Raw genomic sequence first — 22,139 nt, 5'->3', positions numbered from 1 at the left:
TGGCTAATGAAATATGCATCAATCCATACTCAGGTGTTTTGTGAACAGGGCTGGGGACCTCCTGGTGCCATGCTTAGTGCCCCCCGCCACATAACAAGACTTTTCCTAGTTGAGTACCTTCTGTCTCTTCAAGGGCTTCCATCATGCTTCATACATCTACCCGCTTACTCCTTCAAAAAATATTTAATAAGCACATACCACGGGCCAAGGACTGTCTTCAACACTTGGGATACAGTTGAGGGAAAAAGAATATGGTGCACCTGTCTTTATGAGGTTTGGCAAAAGCAAGAATACATGATACCATACAATGCTTCTTTTCTTTTCTTTCTTTTGTTGTTGTTGTTGTTGTTGTTGTTTTTGAGACAGAGTCTCGCTCTTGTCCCCCAGGCTGCAGTCCAGTGGTGTGGTCTTGGCTCACTGCAACCTCCACCTTCTGGGTTCAAGTGATTCTCCTGCCTCAGCCTCCCCAGTAGCTGGGATTACAGGCGCCCACCACCACGCCCGGCTAATTCTTGTATTTTTAGCAGAGACGGGGTTTCACCATGTTGGCCAGGCTGCTCTTGAACTCCTGACCTCAGGTGATCCACCCGCCTCGACCTCCCAAAGTGCTGGGATTACAGGCGTGAGCTACCGTGTCGTGCCACATATGATGTTTCTTGAGCCGTGTACAATTACTTCACAGCCTGATGACCATTTCTGCGTGGAGGTCAGGGTGCAACCTGGGACAAGCCTACCCCCCAACTTTCCTCTGGTCCCCGTTAAGGTAAGAAAAAGCTACACCGATGAGTTGAAGCTTCTCCATCTCCGAGACTGAACCAGCAGGACGAAGCGGGGAAGAAAAAGGCTGGCTGTCACACCACCAGCTCCCGGGAGCCAAAGCTGCTGCCCTTTTCATCACTCCAAGAGCCACTGCCATACAAGAGAGGGTGGGGCAGAAAAGAAAACAGCAACACGCATGAGGGGGTCTGGCAGTCAGAGAAGAAGAATCACCAGAACCATCAGAGCAGGCCGCTGATGAAACAGAGTCACCAGAGGAAACGTGACAGCTTAAAATAATCAACAAACTTGCATCTCAAGGAAGAGACTGAAAAAACAGGGATTGAAAAATGTGACTGACCTAGAGATAGAAACTACAAGGGAGGCTGGGCACGGTGGCTCATGCCTGTAATCCCAGCACTTTGGGAGGCCGAGGCGGGCAGATCACAAGGTCAGGAGTTCAAGACCGGCCTGACCAACATGGTGAAACCGCATCTCTACTAAAAATACAAAACCCTGTCTCTACTAAAAATACAAAAATTAGCCAGGTGTGGTGGTGCGCACCTGTAATCCCAGCTATTCATGAAGCTGAGGCAGGAAAATCACTTGAACCCGGGAGGGGGAGGTTGCAGCGAGCCAAGATCGTACCACTGCACTCCAGCCTGGGCCACAGAGCGAGACTCCATCGCAAAAAAAAAAAAAAAAAAAGAAGAAAAGAAAGGGAGGGAGGGGAGGGGAAGGGAGGGGAGGGGAGGGGAGGGGAGGGAAGGGAAGGGAAAAGAGAAGAGAAAGAAACTACAAGGGAAAAGGCAGGACACTCAGAAGATAGATCCAGGATACTCAACAGCAAATCACAAAAACGTCAAAAGCAGGAGAGACAATCATTAAACAAAAACCAAAAGACATTTCTCTAAAGACAGGCCTGAGTCTGTAGAACAAAAGGTACCCCCAAGTTCTAGGTAAGGTTGAAGAACAAAAACCCGCACCTAGGCATATTCTGGGAGAATTTCTAAACTCCAAGGTCAAGGGGAGGATCTTAAAAGCTTCCCACCAGAAAAAAACAAGTGACTCTCCTGTAAACAAAAAAAGCCTAGGCTTCTCACCTGCAACCCTGGGGCCTGGGAGGCTGTGGGAAAACAGCTTCAGATGCCTGAGAGAAAAGGACTGCGACTCAAGAGTCGTGCAACCAGCCAAGCTGCCATTCACTGCCAAGTGAAAGGAAATATATGCGGCTGGGCAAAGATTTTGAGAACATATCACACACACTCGAATGAACCAGACCCACCACCTCAAGATGGGGAGTGACAAAGAGGAGAAAAATAGTGGTGCACAGTGGACACTGCAATCCATGTACTGTCCGCCACCCTACATGCAGGACAGACGGCTCAGAATGTGTCACATAAAGCTAAGTGCTGCAAGGGGAATTCTGGTAACAGTCTGGAATAGAAAGTACTAGGCCCTGTCAGCAAAATCTAAGAGTTTGCAAAAGAGACCAGAGGGGGCACATGAAAGTCTTTCAAAGCTCTCATTTTGGGGGGAATGACAGGGAAAAGAGTGACAACAGATGTGTTATATATTTCTCATCTGATCGGGGGAAGGAGAGAAAACAGTGGTGATAGAGCACCTTTCAGGAAATAATTGGCTTCTAAATACTGAGAGGGAGAAAGTAGCAATTAACAAATTGCTACTTTGTAACCTGAGCGGCAAAACTTCCCAATGAACCAGGAAACAAAGAGTGACTTGCTGGCATCAGCAACAATAAGGAAAGGAAAAGAGGAAACAGCCATATACAATCTTTAAAAACGAAACGAACAAAATCAAGTTTCACAGCTGTTACGTTAAGTCGGCACGGACTGAAGGCTCCAATTATAAGACGGCCTCTGAATTTTTGGTAAAAAGAAAACAAAAAACCCAACATCAGGCTGTTTACCAGAAACCACTTAAAACTAACTCAAAACGAAAGGTTCCTAAAGCCCAAGAGAGAGGCAAAATGATAGCAGGCAAATGCGAAAGAGAGACGGCAAAAAGAAAGAAGAAAAGGGGGGGATTATTAAACTTGGACAAAGTAGAAATTAAGGTTGAAAACATTAAGCGGGGATAAAGAGCCACATTATAATAAAAAGCACAATTTTTAAAAAAAGATCTAATAGTCATAAACCCATAGACACCTAGTAATAAAGCAACTAACAAGATAAAGCGAAAATTATTAAAATGCAAGGATTACTTGATTAAAGATACAGCTAGGCTGGGTGCGGTGGCTCACGCCTGTAATCCCAGCACTGTGGGAGGCCGAGGCAGGTGGATCACCTGAGGTCAGGAGTTTGAGACCAGCTTGGCCAACATGGTGAAACCCTGTCTGCACTAAAAATACAAAAAAAAAAAAAAAAAAAAATTAGCTGGGTGTGGTGGCGGACGCCTATAATCCCAGCTACTGGGGAGGCTGAGGCAGGAGAATCGCTTGAACCTGGGAGGTGGAGATTGCAGTGAGCCAAGATGGCGCCATTGCACTCCAGCCTGGACAACAAGAGCGAAACTCGGTCTCAAAAAAAAAAAAAAAAAAAAGATACAGCTATACAGGAAGGTTTCAACATATTTCCTTCCTGCCAGGAGTCCCAGAGAAGGTACATTTAAAGACATAGGGGACTTGAATAGACAATGAACTCACCTAATTTAATAGTTATGATATAAAGCGCACATCCCTCAAATAGACAATATACGTTAGTTTATACGTGCACAGAGCATTTACAAAAGAGTAATCATGTACTTGACCACAAAAAGGGACTCACGTGTGACCTTGTGGCGCAATGGTAGCACGTCTGACTCCATAAAGGGAATAATTTTTGAAAACCACATTCTTGGATCACAAAAATCGAAGAAGAAAGTTGACCAAAATAATCTGAAAGAGTTGAGACTTCCAGATAACCTCTAGATCAAAGAAGAAATCAAAACCGAAATGAAATACTATCTGGAAAGTGCTGAAAAAGAATAAAAAACAAAACCTTTGAGGCCCAATAAAAGCCATAGAGGAAATTTATCGTCAGAAGCGCCCATACTGAGAAGCTGTGAAAGCTTAACTTTCAGGGCACCTTATTACCAGGAGGTCTCGGGGAGGGACTCCTAGCCATTTTTTTTTACATACTCATGGTTGTATAAAAATTGCAAAAGTAAGATGTTTTTATATTCTTTTTCTTCTAGAACCTTCCCCCACACCCACCTCAATTATATAAGTTGCAGTCTCCAAAACACTTGGATCCGTTCATTTTGGTTTAAGATTCCTTCATTATTATGATGATCATAACCAGGGCTACCAGAAAGGTGGTGTTCTCAAGCTGTCAGCATTTCTATACAGAGAGCTGCTGGCGCTTTGCAGTGGTGACTTTTTACTGAGCGGGACTGCTCCTGGGCATTGCAGGACACTTAGCATCCTTGCGCCCAACCCGGGGAATAAATGCCAGTAGTCACCTCTATTAATTTTGACAGTCAAAAAAACCCAGCTGGGCGCGGTGGCTCACACCTGTAATCCCAGCACTGTGGGAGGCTGAGGTAGGCAGATCACCTGAGGTCGGGAGTTCAAGACCAGCCTGACCAACACAGAGAAACCCTGTCTCTACTAAAAATACAAAATTAGCTGGGCGTGGTGGTGCATGCCTGTAATCCCAGCTACTTGGGAGGCTGAGGCAGCAGAATTGCTTGAACCCGGGAGGCAGAGGTTGCAGTGAGCAGAGATTGCACCACTGCCCTCCAGCCTGGGCAACAAGAGTGAAACACCATCTCAAAACAAAAAACAAAAAACAAAAAGCACCCTCTCCTACATATTTGCAAACTCATGACGGTGGGAAGGAGAGGTGGTACCAACCACTATTTGAAAACTGATATGCTAGATTTTTGTCTTGCCCAGGTTTAGTAAGAATAAAAAAAAAAAAAAACTGGATTTTTCTTTTTCTTTCTTTCTTTCCTTTTTTTTTTTTTTTTTTTTGAGACAGAGTCTCACTCTGTCGCCCAGGCTGGAGTGCAGTGGCACAATCTCGGCTCACTACAGCCTCCACCTCCATCTCACAGGTTTAAGTGATTCTCCTGCCTCAGCTTCCCAGGTAGCTGGGACTACAGGCACGCGCCACCATGCCCAACTAATTTTTGCGTTTTTAGTAGAGACGGGGTTTCACCACATTGGCCAAGCTATTGAGAAACTCCTGACCTCAAGTGATCCTCCTGCCTCGCCCTCCTAGTCTTTCTTTTTTTTGAGACAGGGTCTCACTCTGTCACCCAGGCTGGAGCAGAGTGGTGCAATCAAGGCTCACTGCAACCTCCACTTCTTGGGCTCAAGTGATTCTCCAGCCTCAGCCTCCTGAGTAGCTGGGATCACAGTCATGTGCCATCATGCCCAGCTAATTTTTGTATTTTTAGTAGAGACAGGGTTTTGCCATGTGGACCAGGCTGGTCTCGAACTCCTAGCCTCAGGTGATCCACCTGCCTTGGCCTCCCAAAGTGCTGGGATTACAGGCGTGAGCCACCGCGTCCAGCAAACGCTGGATTTTTCAACCATCTCAGAACTTCTAAAACAGGTTTCAAAATCTGTCACTATTTTAGTCAAACCCCAAGAGGGAAAGCTCTCTTAAGAAGCAAGGCTCTTGCAGTCTCTCTCCACGTGAAAGCGACTCTAATCTGGAATGTATGTCTACAGAGCCTGAGAGCCAAGACCTGGCACCCAGAGGGAACGGGTCTATTTCAGCCCCACCACTTTCTAGCGGTGAGCTTTACAACCAGGTGCGACTGGTTGCTTCACACCAAGTCTCAGATATCCCCTTGGTAGGGCTATAAGGTCACCTCTCCCAAGGGTTTTGAGGACTGAATTAGAGAATGTGAGTAAAATGCCTGCAAGGATCTGCAGGACAGTTATCATCCCTCCCCCAGCCCTCTCAGGGGTCTCTGAGGAGTTTTTCTAGAGCTGTGCCTGACATCTGTCTGAATACCATGTGAAAAATTTGGACCATCCTTTGAAATCACCTCCTCCTGGGAGGGTGTCAAGCACATTTCTCCTTGGGAGAACCGAGAAATGGCCTGAGGTACTTTGCCATTAAACAGAGCTGGGATGAATTTTTGAGCTTGTCATAGGCAATGCTGACAGGGATGAATGAGCTTGAGAAAGAACATCTTTTTTGTTGTAGACACTTTTTTTTTTTTTTTGACACGGAGTTTCACTCTTGTTGCCCAGGCTGGAGTGCAATGGTGCGATCTCAGCTCACCGCAACCTCCACCTCCTGGGTTCAAGTGATTCTCCTGCCTCAGCCTCCCGAGTAGCTAGGATTACAGGCATGAGCCACGGTGCCTGGCCATAGACACTATTTTAAACGTGCAATCATGAAAATATAAGGGGAAAAGAAATGTCCAGCCAGGACAAGTCAAAACATACTGCATGAAATAGTATGCCTGCACAGAAACGGATTCTTTTTTTCTTTTTCTTTTTCTTTCTTGAGACGGAGTTTTGCTCTTGTTGCCCAGGCTGGAATGCAATGGCGCGATCTCGGCTCACCGCAACCTCCGTCTCCAGGGTTCAAGCAATTCTCCAGCCTCAGCCTCCTGAGTAGCTGGGATTACAGGCATGCACCACCACGCCCAGCTAATTTTGTATTTTTAGTAGAGACGGGGTTTCTCTATGTTGGTCGGGCTGATCTCGAACTCCCAACCTCAGATGATCTGCCCACCTCGGCCTCCCAAAGTGCTGGGATTACAGATGTGAGCCACTGCTCCCGGCCCAGAAACGTATTCTAAGGAAATCAGACAACTCCAAGATGCACAGACATGCTATGAGTGTCATGTCTGCTCATGAAATTTTGGTAGCCCAAATGCCACACGCTGGGGAAGGAATTAACTGAACTCTGACACATAAATCACTGTAAACCAGAGGGGTGGACTCAATGAGAATCTGAAACCAACTGTAGCTTTAAGATCCTATCATCGTCTCTATTCACTCACAAATATGTAACCAGAGTCTGGTACATGCCTGGTATAGTAAGTCTTTGCAGCATCATTGATAGGCTCTTAATAACCTGAACTTGAACTTGAAGAAAACAACATATAACTAAACCAATTTTCCCACAGAGTAATTGATATAAAAAACAGTTAAGCTCCTACAGCATATTTCTCCTCCCAAAAGCATCGCCAAACTTCTAAATAAAGACCCAAACACTTCTACTATTAAACATTAAAATAAATGTGAGCTACGGCTGGGCACGGTGGCTCACACCTGTAATCCCTGCACTTTGGGAGGCCGAGGTGGGCAGATCACGAGATGAAGAGATCGAGACCATCCTGGCCAACATGGTGAAACCCCCGTCTCTACTAAAAATACAAAAATTAGCTGGGCGTGGTGGTGCACGCCTGAAGTCTCAGCTACTCGGGAGTCTGAGGCAGGAGAATCGCTTGAACCCGGGAGGCGGAGGTTGCAGTGAGCCGAGATCGCGCCACTGTACTTCAGCCTGGCAACAGAACAAGACCCTGCCTCAAAAAAAAAAAAAAAAAAAAAAAAAAAAAAATGTGAGCTATACATACATTTAAGAAAAGTAACAAGTAAGATAATTATTTGCCCACTTATTCCAGCTCAGGATCATGAATGGCAGGAATCAGCCCTGGATAGACCCTCTCCCATTTCAGGGAGACTTGCACTCACACTGAGACCGTGCAGACAATCAGATCACCTAATGTTATATTTTTAGGATGTGGGAGGAAACTGGAGCACCCAGAGAAAACCCACGCAGACATGGGGAGAATGAGCAAACTACATTCTCCAGTAGTCCCGGCCAGTAATCAACTATTTTTTCTCATCAGCATTATAGCAAAATGACTGCTGAACAAAATGACATTTTTAAGGGCCTGCTGTATTGCATTGGGTACTTGGATACAAATGATGACATAAACTATAAAGAAATAAGCAGCTGATGAATACACACACACACACACACACACACACACACACACATACACACACAGTGCCCAAGCAATTCCACTCCTAGGTATACACCCAACAGAAATGCAGACATGCGGACACCAAGGACAGGATCAAAAATGTTCATAACAGGACTACTGGTAATGGCTGCAAACCAGAAACAACTCTGAAACTGAACCACAATATAAAATGTAAACATGTAAACTATTCTTACAATGTAAGGACTTTTTTTTTTTTTTTTTGAGAGGGAGTCTCGCTCTGTTGCCCAGGCTGGAGTGCAGTGGCGCCATCTTGGCTCATTGCAACCTCCACCTCCTGGGTTCAAGTGATTCTCCTGCCTCAGCCTCCTGAGTAGCTCAGATTACAGGCGCCTGCCACCATGCCCAGCTAATCTTTGTATTTTTAGTAGAGACGGGGTTTCAACATGTTGGTCAGGCTGGTCTCAAACTCCTCACTTCAGGTGATGTGCCCACCTCGGCCTCCCAAAGTGCTGGGATTACAGGCGTGAGCCACTGCACCCGGCTCAATGTAAGGAATTTTAATAAGGGAAATGGTGAGATTTGTCAAGTAGCAGACATTGCAGATATCTACATGACAAAACTTGCATTGGATTTTTGGAGAATCCATAAATAACTCAAGAAACCATAAATCTGTAACAACTCAGGGAGCTCCCCTTGATGACCAGGCCAGATTTCTCCAGGTCAGACCACAAGGCTGGCCTCCGCAACAGATTCCAGCCCATGAATGAACCTGCAGAAAGGAGGAGGTGGTTCCCCTACCTCACCCTGCACCCCCTCTTCTTCAAACCCCTGTTTGCTTTTTTATTGACAATCGTCAACAGACAACAGTTCGCTCTCTCTCTCATAAGTAAATTTCTGTGCAGAGAACTATGTATCTCCAAGCTGTTTTTTTATTTAAAACAGTCATGATTGAGAGAGATACAAGGGAGCAGAGTGCTAGAATATTCTATTTTTTAATCTGGTATATAAGGATGTTCATTTTATGAAAATTTATCAGCTGTATACTTAATATACTTTAAGTATTGAAGGATTAATATACTTTACTTACATATACTTATATATATTATATATAATTGTATGCAATATGTAAAGTATACTAATCACAAGTATATATAATATTTCTATTAAAATTGTATTTAAAAAACCAAGTTAGGACTTAACAAGAAATAAGGAACTAAAAAAAATAATTTGAACATGTTACCACTTTCTGGCTGAAGGAACACAAAGGCTAAATAAAGATCACACACACACATAGACATACATACAGGCACAAACAATACACACACAAGCACACTCATACACACATACGCACTCACATACACAGACAAATACACACACAGACACACACACAGATACACAAACACAGACATACACACATATACACAGATACATACACATAGACACACAGAGACACACACACAGACACATATACACAGATACATATACATAGACACACATAGACACACACACAGATACACACACACACACAGAGACATACACAGACACATATACACAGATACATACACATAGACACACAGAGACACACAGATACACAGACACACACACACAGAGACACACACATAGACACAAACACACAGACACAAAACTACACAGAGACACACACAGACACACACACATACACACAGACACACACAGGCACATACACATAGAGACACACACACAAGACACACACACACAGACACACACAGAGACACACACAAAGACACAAACACACACAGACACACACACAGAGACACACACACACATAAAGACACAGACACACACACAGGCACAAACACACATACACAGACATACAGTTCTTACATAGTAATGCTGGGTTTTTTGTTTGTTTTTTTGAGACAAGGTCTCGCTCTGTCACCCAGGCCGGAGTGCAGTGGTGTGCTCACAGCTCACTGCAGCCCTAACTTCCCAAGCTCAAGAGATCCTCCCACCTCAGCCTCTTGAGTAGCTGGGACAACAGGCACATGCCACCATGCCTGGCTAATTTTTTATAGAGATGGGGTCTCACTATGTTGCCAGGGCTAGTCTTGACTTCTTGGACTCAAGCGATCCTCTCACCTTGGCCTCCCAAATGCTAGGATTCCAGGTGTGATCTGACAATGCTCAGCCTTAAGGACTTTGTTTCTGTGGTTACCTCCTTGTTCCCAGCACTGTCATCAACATCTCCCTGTAGACCTGATCATCTGAATGCATCTCTACTATCTCATACTTAGCTGTCAGCCCGCCTTCCTTCAGTCACCTTGCCTGGTGGAGTGTGTAAGCACTGCTACTTCCTCCACCCCAGCCTCTGGTCTACCTGCTGCAGGCAGGCCCCCCTTCTCTCCAGCCATGGCAGATGCTCCTGGCAAGTCACCGGTGGCCTTCCAGCCTGATGGAATCTACCCATCCTCACCTTACTCAGCCTCTCAGCAGCATCCAGTACAGTTGGCTGCTTCCTGAAGATTCTCTTTTTTGCATCTGTCAACCACACTCACCTGGTTTTCTTCTCCTCACTGGCTGCTCCTTCTCAGTTCTTTTCTTGGCCTCTGCGCCTTTGCTCAACCCTTAGATGTTGGAGAGCCCCCAGGTTTGGTCTCGGGTCTTCATTTTTTTTTTTTTTTTTGAGATGGAGTCTTGCTCTGTTGCCCAGGCTGGAGTGCAGTGGCGCGATCTAAGCTCACTGCAACCTCCACCTCCCAGGTTCAAGCGATTCCCCTGCCTCAGCCTCCTGAGTAGCTGGGAATACGGGCGTGTGCCACCACGCCCAGCTATTTTTTTTGTATTTTTAGTAGAGACAGGGTTTCACCATGTTGGTCAGGCTGGTCTCAAACTCCTGACCCCATGATCTGCCCACCTCAGCCTCCCAAAGTGCTGGGATTATAGGCATGAGACACTGTGCCCAGCCTTCATTCTTTCTCATCTGTACTATTTCCCCAGGGGAGTTCAGCCAGCACCGTTCCATCCATGTGCTGATGACTCTCAAATATTTCTCTCCACTCCCCAGTTATCACGTTGATGTGATGTCTTAGCAGGGTCCCCTAACCCCTGGGCTGTGGACAAGTACTGATCCATGGCCTGTTAGGAACCGGGCCACAGAGCAGGAACTGAGTGGTAGGCAAGCCAGCGAAGCTTCATCTGTACTTACAGCTGCTCCCCATCACCTGCATTACCGCCTGAGCTCCGCCTCCTGTCAGATCAGCGGGCGTATTAGATTCTCATAGGAACACAAAGCCTATTGTGAACTCTGCACGTGAGGGACGTAGGTTGCATGCTCCTTATGAGAATCTCATGCCTGATGATCTGAGGTGGAACAGTTTCATCCCAAACCATCCTCACCCCGAGTCTGTGCAAAAATTGTCTTCCATGAAACTGGTCCCTGGTGCCAAAAATGCTGGGGACTGGTGTCTTACAGGATTCTCAAAATGACTATGTCAAAAAATTCTTGACTTCCCTCCAAAATGGACTGTTCCTACCCAACTTTCTCCCACCTCATTAACTGCGCAGCTCTTCCCCTCGTTATTTAGACCCTAAGCAAGGAGTTATCCTTGACTGTTCTCTTTCCTTCACACCACACACCCCACATCAGCAAATCTTAGCAGCTCTAGCTTCAGTATACATCCAGTTTGACCATCTCTTATCTAACATGCTAGTTCAAACCACCACTGTCTCCCACCTGGATATAACCATGTTAGTCTCCTGAATGACCTTCCTACACCCCCACTCTTGCCCCCTGTGATGTCTTCTCCACACAGCAGCCAGAGTAGACTCTCTAAAAACTATAAATCAACCACTTCCCTGCTCAAAACTAAAGTAAGCTTAAAAAGTTGATTTTATGGAGGTAGGGAGTAGAACGATGGTTGCCAGAGGCTGGGAATGGGCACAGATGAAGAGAGGTGGGTTAATAGGTACAAATAGGCCAGGTGCAGTGGCTCATGCCTGTAATCCCAGCACTTTGGGAGGTCGAGACGGGCAGATCACGTGAGGTCAGGAGTTTGAGATCAGCCTGACCAACATGATGAAACCCTGTCTATACGAAAAGTACAAAAATTAGCTGGGCGTAGTGGCAGGTGCCTGTAATCCCAGCTACTCTGGAGGCTGAGGCAGGAGAATCGCTCGAACCCGGGAGGCAGAGGTTGCAGTGAGCCGAGATCGCGCCACTGGACTCCAGCCTGTGTGACAGGGTGAGACTCTGTCTCCAAAAAAAAAAAAAAAAAAGGTATAAATACACAGTTAGATAAAATAAGTTCTCATGTTTAATAGCACAAGAAGGTGACTACAGTTAACGACAATATATTGTATATTTCAAAACAGCTAGAAGAGATTTGAAATGTTCCCAGCACAAAGAAATGATAAATGCTTGAGGTGACGGATATTCTAAACACCCTAGTTTGATCATTACACATTGTATGCATGTATCAAAATATCACATGTACCCCAAATATATGTACAATTATTATGTGTCAATTTTTTAAAAAACAATGGTTAAAGCAGAAGCATTAAAAAAAAAACAAAACAAAAAAACACCTCTCCACTCACTATCCACTACACTTAGAATACAGTCCAAACTTTATACCTCTAGCTCAGAAAGGCAGGTTCTGACATGGCCCCTGTCCACTCCTGCTCTCTCTACTCCTGGGTGTCTCTGCTCCGGCTACAGCTCTGGTTTCTTCTGCACCTCACACATCCAGTGCTCACTCCCAGCCTTCACCCTGGAGGGCTCCTCTCCTAGAACACACCCCTAGGCTTCTACACAAGTCACTCTCTCTCACTCAGAGCTCTGCTCAGTGTCACCCCCTAGAAAGGTGTTCCCTGCCCGCCCTATCTCCCGGGTCCTGTGCACCCTCCCTCTTCCACCCCGGGCCTGGATACCCTCTTCCCTGATTCTTTTTGCCATTCTTCCTTCTTTAAGTACCATGTTCCCAGGTTTACTTGTTTATGACAGTAATCTACACGGGGGCAGAGAAAAGGTACCTGTGGCTGGAGGGTAGAGGATGGGGAGAAGTGGGCAAGGAAGGGCAGGTCATAAAAGATCCCATTTAAGAGATGAACAAACCTCTTGTAATGATGGACCCTTTCCATTCAAGGCTATGAAGTGACAGCACTTTCACACAGAGCAATAACAACAGACATTACAGAAAATGAAAATCAACCAAGCACATTTAACCGACATACCCTTTTCCTGATTGCAGAGGCTGTTGGTGAAGATGGGAGAGTCGGGAACCTGGGGCAGGGAGGGGCAGGGGGCAGAGCTCCAGGACAGCAGGCTTCCCCTTGTGCTGCCAGCGTGGCTCCCGAGCCGTAGGAGCCAGTGATCGGACAGGGAGGAGCTGGTAGAGCCTGTGGAGGAAACACAGAGAGGGAGGCTGAGCCCAACCCCAGCCCTTCAGAGTCCTAGCGGAGCATCTCACAGCCAGATCCCCATTCCGGCCCCATCCTTCAGCCCCGGAACTACAGAACCAGAACAGAACTGCAGAAACCAGTCAATGACGAGAGGGGAAACCTGTGATCGGGTACCCGTGTGACTAAGCTTAAAAGTTTAGGGACCCAGCACTTTGGGAGGCCGAAGTGGGTGGATCACGAGGTCAGGAGATCGAGACCATCCTGGCTAACACGGTGAAACCCCATCTCTACTAAAAATACAAAAAATTAGCCAGGTGTGGTGGCGGGCGCCTGTAGTCCCAGCTCCTTGGGAGGCTGAGGCAGAAGAACGGCGTGAACCCAGGAGGCGGAGGTTGCAGTGAGCCGAGATCGCGCCACTGCACTCCAGCCTGGGCGACAGAGCAAGACTCTGTCTCAAAAAAAAAAAAAAAAAGTTTAGGGAGAGGCATTTGAGCACAAAAAGGAAAGCATGGGCTGGGCGCAGTGGCTCACGCCTGTAATCCCAGCACTCTGGGAGGCCGAGGCAAGCGGATCACCTGAGGTCAGGAGTTCAAGACCAGCCTGACCAACATGGTGAAATCCCGTCTCTACTAAAAATACAAAAAATTAGCCGGGCGTGGTGGCGGGCACCTGTAATCCCAGTTAGGAGGCTGAGGCAGGAGAACTGCGTGAACCTGGGAGGCAGAGGTTGCAGTGAGCCAAGACCACGCTACTGTACTCCAGCCTGGGCAACAAGAGCAAAACTCCATCTCAAAAAATAAAAAACAAAACAACAACAACAACAACATAAAAGGAAAGTATGTTGACAAGCTTTGAAATGCTTTCCATGAAATTACTTGTCACCAGCTTTGGCATTCTAAATATGTTTTTTGTTTCTTTTTCCAGAGCCAAAGGACTGTATTACTCAGAGCTGTAGCCAGAGGCAGAGTAACAGTGTTTTATTAGCAGTACCAGGGCCCCAGTACGCACAGTTCAACAGGTAATAAGCCATGTTACAGGAGTGTATCTCAAGTTTAGGGAAACCAAATCTTTTACAGTGGGCATTAAGGGTGCCTACACTTTGCACCATAGGGATACATTATCTTTATTATACTGGACAGTAAGAAAACCTTCTTTTCTCTAATAGGGCAGGTTTTTAATTCTTTCTTCAACAACTCCTTCTATAAATGGAAGCTAGACTTGCGTTAGGATTGATTTAGACCTGCTGAGGACTCTTGGATTTATTTGGCCATTTTCTGATAACTGTTAGGAGAAAATCTGCTTAATTTTTTTTTTAATGCTCTCTTGTCCCAAAGATAAGGACAGTTGGTTTGCAGCATGAAACAAATCACACGAAAGGGTCAGTTTTGGCACTTTCTTTCTCTAGACTTCCAAGCAAGTTTGAGGCTAATAAATGAATTGTTTGAGTGCAGCAGTGTTTAAACAGCTACCTTCGAGAGGCTGAGACGGGTGGATCAAGAGGTCAAGAGATCGAGACCATCCTGGCCAACATGGTGAAACCCCATCTCTGCTAAAAATACAAAAATTAGTTGGGCATGGTGGTGGCACGTGCCTGTAGTCCCAACTACTCGGGAGGCTGAGGCAGGAGAATCGCTTGAACCCAAGAGGCAGAGGTTGCAGTGAGCCAAGATCATGCCACTGCACTCCAGCCTGGTAACAGAGCGAGACTCCATCTCAAAAAAAAAAAAAAAAAGCTACCTTTCCTATAAAAGTCCTGCATCCTTTATAACTGCCCTGCCTTTCCAACAGGACTGACATCAGTTTATATTACACACACCTCATAAAACCTGCTGTGATATGAGTGAGATTAGGAATACGGAATTCCACACTGCCAAGTGTCGCCTGCCCTGAATACAAACAATTATTCTTTTCCCCTTTCCTGAATTATAATCCATCCATTCCACACCCTGGTAAAGGAACAACGAGTCTATGCTGCTCAGGTTTCTACAGCAGCATCCCAGGCTTCCTCTTTCAGATCCTTGCCAACCTCTCCTGGTCCTTGATGTTCAACTGAGCCTCTTCCCAGTTCTTAAAGTGACGTCCCCACACCCCCCTCCTGTCATGAGCAGCAGCACCTACCTCTCATGGAGCTGCTGGCTGACCAGGGAGGGATGCTATTCCGCTTCTGATAGAACAGGATGTAAGCCCCTCTGGTGTTGACCTCATCTTCTCGAAGCGGTTCCACCGTGCTGTCATCATAACTGTACCACTGGCCATCCAGAGAGTTCCGGCAGTAGGCTGCAAAGGTCCCATCCCCAAGTCTCAGTTATTGGAGCCCCAAAAGGTAGGAAGACATTTCCCACTGGCATAGCTGAAAAAGCGGTATGTTTAAACCAGAATGAGAAAAAACCAGTCCATTTTTGGCCAGAAATGAATTTTTTTTGGAATCAGAAAAGATCAGTAAGTTACGCCCTCAGATTCTTACTATAACAAGTGCTGTTATTATTTTTATATTTATTTATTTATTTATTTATTTATTTTTGAGATGGAGTTTCGCTCTGTCATCCAGGCTGGAGTGAAGTGGCGCGATCTCGTCTCACGGCAACCTCCACCCGCCAGGTTCTAGCGATTCTCCTGCCTCAGCCTCCTGGGTAGCTGGGATTATAGGTGCCTGCCACCACACCCGGCTAATATTTATATTTTTATTAGAGATGGGGTTTCACCATGTTGGCCAGGCTGGTCTCAAACTCCTGACCTCAGATGATCCACCCACCTTGGCTTCCCAAAGTGCTGGGATTACAGGCATGAGCCACCATGGCCGGCCAAGAGTGCTGTTATTTTACGTTGAATATTCTACCCATTCCTCAGGCAAAATCTCAAATAAAAGGGAGCTCCCAAGTTAGGTAGCCAAACAATAATGTCAGCGTTCACCCCATTTCTTCTGAGAAGCTTCAAAATGCATATCTCTGATTAAGCATGCAATAAAATTGAAGATGAGACTCACAATTGGGCTTATGGCATACCTCTTTCAAAGAACTGAAGTCAAACATCTAAGGAAAATTCATAAATATTCTCACCATTTCTCAAATAACGACAACAAAATATCCTTTTCCTTGCCCTCTACGTGTCAGCAAATGACAGTATAACCCAGTAATCTGGAGGTTTGCAAACTTTTCCCATAAGGGACCAGATGACAAATATTGAGACTTTGCAGGTCACATATGGCCACATATGTTCTCTGTCGCATATTCTGCGTGTCTTTCTCCCACTTTTAAAATTGTAAAAACCATTTTTAACCCATAGATTATTAATAAAGGGGGAAAAAAAAAACAGCCCAGGCATGGTGGTTCACACCTGTAATCCCAGCACTTTGGAAGGCTGAGGTGGGCAAATCACAAGGTCAGGAGTTTGAGATCAGCCTGGCCAACATGGTGAAACCCCATCTCTACTAAAAATACAAAAAACTAGCTGGGCATAGTGGTGGCCGTCTGTAATCCCAGCTACTTGGGAGGCTGAGGCAGGATAATCGCTTGAACCCGGGAGGCAGAGGTTGCAGTGAGCCGGGATCATGCCACTGCACTCCAGCCCAGGCAACAGAGTGAGACTCCGTCTCAAAAAACAACAACAACAAAACAGGCCCTACACTGGATCCGGCCCGTGGGCCAGTTTGCTGACCTCCACGCTAATCCAAGCCAGCCACCTAGGAGTTCATCTTTGCTCTTGTTTTTCCTTTCCACCCCACACCTAATCCAAAAGCCAGACCTACTGATTCTACTTCCAAACTATGTCTCGAATATCTTGATTGTCAATACCAACATCCCAGCCAGTGGTGTCTCTCACTCAGCCCCTGAAGCACCCTCCTAACTGGAATTCCAACTTCCACTCTAGATCCCTTCTACACATTCTCCATACAGCAGAGCAACTAGTTTGATTTGTACACTAGATTATGTCTTCACTCCTCTGCTTAGAACCTTTAAACGATTTATCACCCCTTTGGGAAAAAATGCAAACTCCCATCCATGGCCTACAGTGTCCTGCCCACTTCTCCAGCCCCCCACCTTCATCACTTACCCCTGAACAGCTGCACTTCATCCAGGCTCTCATCATGTCTTAAACACACCGAATGCTTTCTGCCTCAGGGCCTTTGCACATGCTATGAGCTCTGCTCATAATGCAATTCCTCCCATTATTCACATAGCTAGTTCTGTCTCATCTCTGAGCTCAGCTCTGAGCCTACATGTGACATCCTCGGAGAGGCCTTATGTCTATCACAGACACAGTCAATCAGTCAATCAGTCGCCCTTTCAAAATGTCAGGTAGTGAAAGTGCTAAACTGATAAGCACCTTTTTATTGTCTGTCTCCAAAGTGAGACTGAAGTCCCATGAGGGCAGGCCTTGTATTTGTCTTGTTCATCACTGAAGCTCCAGGACTGGAGGGTCTGGCATAGAACAGGTACTTAATATATATTTGTGCAATGAATTAATGAGCAAAGATCCTGGATTTCTACATAGTTTCGTGTCTTCCAAATTGCCAGTCATCAGCCCATCAGGACACTGGTAATCAGTGCATTTAAAAAAAATGTTTAATAAATAAAAAATGAAATATTTTAAAGCTTTTTTTTTTTTTTTTTTTTGAGACGGTGTCTCGGTTTGTTGCCCAGGCTGGAGTGCAGTGACGCAATCTCGGCTCACTGCAAGCTCCACCTCCTGGGTTGACGCCATTCTCCTGCCTCAGCCTCCCGAGTAGTTGGGACTACAGGCACCCACCACCATGCCCGGCTAATTGTTTTGTATTTTTATTAGAGACAGGGTTTCACCATGTTAGCCAGGATGGTCTCAATCTCCTGACCTCGTGGTCCACCCACCTCAGCCTCCCAAAGTGCTGGGATTACAGGCGTGAGCCACCGCGCCTGGCCAAAGCATTTTTAAAATTAAGTAATATGTTATTCTGGAATAGAATGGACCAAGGTATATCACATGTAGTAAATTTAATTATCGACTCATGAAATTCTGTTTAGTCTTAATCTATGTATGTACACATAAACACACATACGCACATATGTAAATGGATGTGCACATCAGGAGGTCATGATGGAACCCAGTGTTTCATTTTGCCATTTAGTCAAGTGCCTCATCATAATATCTTATTTCATTTAACATCTTTTAAGTTTATTTTGATATATTAAATGGCAAAGAAAAATCCACTAAAAACATAAAATACATCTATGGTATGATAGCATTTATGTAAAAGTATACGGCACCTTGAAAGCTACCAATTGTTGGGGCCTACCACATGAGAAGCGTCTTACATGTTAGTTCTAGTCATAAAAATCCCTAGCTGGGCACGGAGACTCATGCCTGTAATCCCAGCACTTTGAGACGCCAAGACGGGCAGATCACGAGGTCAGGAGTTCCAGACCAGCCTGGCTAACATGGTGAAACCCTGCCTCTACTAAAAATACAAAAAATTAGCTGGGTGTGGTGGCGTGTGCCTGTAGTCCCAGCTACTCAGGAGGCTGAGGCAGGAGAATCACTAGAACTCGGGAGGCAGAGGTTGCAGTGAGCCGATATCGCACCATTGCACTCCAGCCTAGGCCACAGAGCGAGACTCTGTCTCAAAACAAAAAAAAAATTAATATCTGATACGGCAGATGGCATCTCAAGGAATAAGACTGGCTTTTCCATTAGTAGTGATCTTGGGACAAATTGGCAACTCCCAGAGGATAAAGTCGGATCTCTTTCTCTCAAGAACATTAAGAAACTCCAAATCAAGGATTTAAATGTAATAAGCTAAAACCAAGTAGAAAACTCAAGAAAAACACTTTTTAATCTTAGAGTGAAAAAGGCTCTCTAATCATGACTCAAAATCCAGAAGACTTAAAAGAAATGATTGATAATTTTACCTAGAAAAGCAGAAATAAAAACTTTCTGCATGGCAAAAAATTTCCACAGGAAGAGCCAACTGACAGATGTTACACAAGGAACACATACTTGCAATTTATATTACAGAAAAGAGGTGAATCTCATAGTGCATTAAGAATTAGAGCATCTAGAAATTGATGGGAAAAAGACTAATAATTTCTTTGAAAAACAGTCAAGGATATGGATAGACAGTTCACAGGAAAGGAACCATAATGGCTCAAACATACGAAAAGATGCTCAAGCTCACACTATTAAGAAGCTAAATATTCAACTTACACTGAGATACCATTTTCCTCCTATTAGATGGGCAAAAATCCAAAAGTGTGATCACACACTCTACTGGAGAGGCTATAGAGAACCAGGTGTTCTCTTGCTCTTAACAGAGTGCAAACTGCTATGACCCTTTGTGCAGGACATCTTGTTCGTGCTTATTACAACACAGACACAGCTATTCCAATTCTGAGAATTTATCCTGCCAATAAACTTCCATATGTAGAAAATGACATATCTAAAGGGTTATGACAGCAATATTTGTGTTTCTTTGTTTTTTGGTTTTTGGTTTTTTTTTTGAGACAGAGTCTCACTCTGTCACCCAGGCTGGAGTGTAGTGGTGTGATCTCGGCTCACTGCAATCTCTGCCTCTGGGTTCAAGCAATTCTCCTGCCTCAGCCCCCCGAGTAGCTGGAACTACAGGCACAAGCCACCACGCCTGGCTGATTTTTGTATTTTTAGTAGAGACAGGGTTTCACCATGTTGGCCAGGCTGATCTTGAACTCCTAACCTCAAGTGACCTGCCTGCCTCAGCCTCCCAAAGTGCTGGGATTACAGGCGTCAGCCACCACGCCCGGCCGACAGCAACATTTGTAATAGTAAAAGAATGAGTCAGTCCAATGTCCGTCTACAGAGTATTTAATAAATTGTTATATTTATTTAGTGCATTTACATTTATAAAAGAAGATGGAGAAGCTGTCTAGAAATGAGGACATGAAAAGATTTCTAAGACAGATTTTCAGGGAAAAAAAAAAAAAAGCCTGGTGCAACACAGCAAATAGTACTTTTACTTAAATTAGGGGGTGGGAAGGAAATATATAAAATCAACACATATATACGTATATATAAAAATATACTCATAATTGCTTGTATTTGCATAAAGAAATTGTGGAAGAATAGTACACAAGAAACTACTAAAAACGGTTACCTAGAAATGAGGAGGGGATAGATGAGGAACAAAGATAGAATCGAGACTTGTCACTGTCCATCTTTTTTAGGCTGTGTGAATTTTGAAATATAGGCATGCATTACCTATATTTAAAATGAAATTTTACCACATTACCACATTTAAAATGAAACAAAAGGCATTTGAGATTTCTAAAAATCTGAAATGTGGTAGAATTATCACACTTCCAAGAAGCAAATAACTAAAAAGGAACAAATATGTCAAAAGACGTGAGATAGAAAGCAACAGCTCAGCTTTGAGGGCTCAGCAAGCAGATGGAGTGGAGGTCACACACTCGCCTCTGCAAGGAAGGGGTTCAACACAGAGTGCCTGGGGGAGGTGGGGGGGGTGCAGGGGGGCAGGAAGAGGGCCACCCACTAGCTGCAGCCCCAGAGGCTCAGTACTGGGTGTGTCAGAAACCACAAGAAGCCAAGCCAGGTGAGGACCCAAAACAAAACCAGGATGCTCTGAAAAAGAAACCTAAGACTAGGCCAGGCACAGTGGCTCACGCCTGTAGTCCCAGCACTTTGGGAGGCCGAGGAAGGCAGATCATTTGAGGCCAGGAGTTCAAGACCAGCCTGTCCAACATGGCGAAACTCCGTCTCTACTAAAAAATACAAAAATTAGCCAGGCGTGGTGGTGAGCAGCTGTAGTCCCAAGTACTCGGAAAGCTGGGGCAGGAGAATCACTTGAACCCAGGAGGCAGAGATTGCAGTGAGCCGAGATCGCACCACTGCACTCTAGCCTGGGTGACAGAGCAAGATTCCATCTCACAAACAAAACAAAAAAAAGCACAAAGATATTTCCCCGACCTGAAGATCACCTGCAGACACACAGGTCCCCTGAATGCAGGTCTCAACACAAGCAATGAAAAAGACCCACAGGTAAGCACAGTCCATGAAATTCCAGAGCACCTGTGAAAAAGAACCTGAAAGCTTCCAGAGAGAAAAATATATCCTATCCTAGACAAAGGAACAGAAATCAAACTGGCCTGACCCATTCTCAACAGCAAAACCCTACTCCAGACCCCATTCCACACGGAGCAACATTGTTGATTTTCAATCAAGGACTTTATGTCCCACCAGGCTATCAATCAGGTGTGGGAATAAAGGCATTTCCTGACACGTAAGCACTCCAAAGGTCAAGCTCCCATCATCCTTTCCTAGGAAGCCACCCGAGGGTGTGCTTCACCTAAATGAGGGAGTTGACACTCATCTACAACACCCTACACGGCCTGGGGACTTGTTCATATCAGGAATCACTCATCTCGGCAGGGCAGAAGCTACTGACCCTGGAGCCAGGGTGGCCCAGGTTTGAAGCCCAGGCTCTGCCATTTAACGGGCAGTGCAAATTGTCTTCAGGGAAAAGATTGTGTATGTTGGCGCCGATGAAAGCAAGTGGCCCAGGTCTTACCCAGGGCTGTGCTGGCTGCAGACACTGCCCTGCCTCCCGCCTCGCCAGTCCCCTCTTCCCCTTGGGCTCCTCTCCCTTTGCTTTTAGTATTAAACAGGCTCTTTCCTGGCAGGTGGTGGCACACTGTGTGTGCAAACACAGACCCAGGAGATCTCTGCAAGGGGAACCTCCCAGGAACTGCGTCCCTTCTGCTGCCAAACCACCACCCCCCAAATCGGGCATTCTGCTCTTTAATGCTCACCCCAGGAGGGGTCTGATTCTCGCTTTTGATAAGGCAGATGCCAACGCTTCTCACTCCTATGCAACTTCTAACTCCCTGCTGTGGTTTTACATCACTGCCCTTAATTTCTGTGGGGCCACCCTGTGAGTTTATAGATGGGGAGGCAGCACGTTCAGCATGGGAAACGACAAGGCCCAGGTTCCAGCTGTCCTTATTTTCACCACTCATGTGTGCACGGGGACTCATTCAGCCACAACGCTCTTAGTAAAAAAAAAAAAAAAATCTGAGTAACAAAGATGCCTCCCAAGATATATATGGGCCTCAAGGGAT

At 45.5% G+C, this 22,139-nt stretch overlaps 1 protein-coding gene across 2 annotated transcripts in view; it reads right to left on the bottom strand.

The window, feature by feature from the left end:
* Positions 1 to 22,139, bottom strand: part of USP43 (ubiquitin specific peptidase 43) — an 83,564-nt gene that overhangs the window by 4,450 nt on the left and 56,975 nt on the right. For both annotated transcript variants that reach the window (XM_024235066.3, XM_024235067.3), the window contains exons 13-14: positions 15,178 to 15,336; positions 12,892 to 13,056 (exon numbers count right to left, since the gene is read on the bottom strand). In XM_024235066.3, coding sequence (XP_024090834.3) covers positions 12,892 to 13,056; positions 15,178 to 15,336 — 324 coding nt within the window. The remainder of the gene's footprint in view (positions 1 to 12,891; positions 13,057 to 15,177; positions 15,337 to 22,139) is intronic.

The sequence above is a fragment of the Pongo abelii genome, chromosome 19, assembly GCF_028885655.2.
Source record: "Pongo abelii isolate AG06213 chromosome 19, NHGRI_mPonAbe1-v2.0_pri, whole genome shotgun sequence".
Taxonomy (NCBI): Eukaryota; Metazoa; Chordata; class Mammalia; order Primates; family Hominidae; genus Pongo; species Pongo abelii.
The sequence above is the reverse complement of the archived record's forward strand: the minus strand, read 5'-3'. Positions and strand labels throughout refer to the sequence as shown.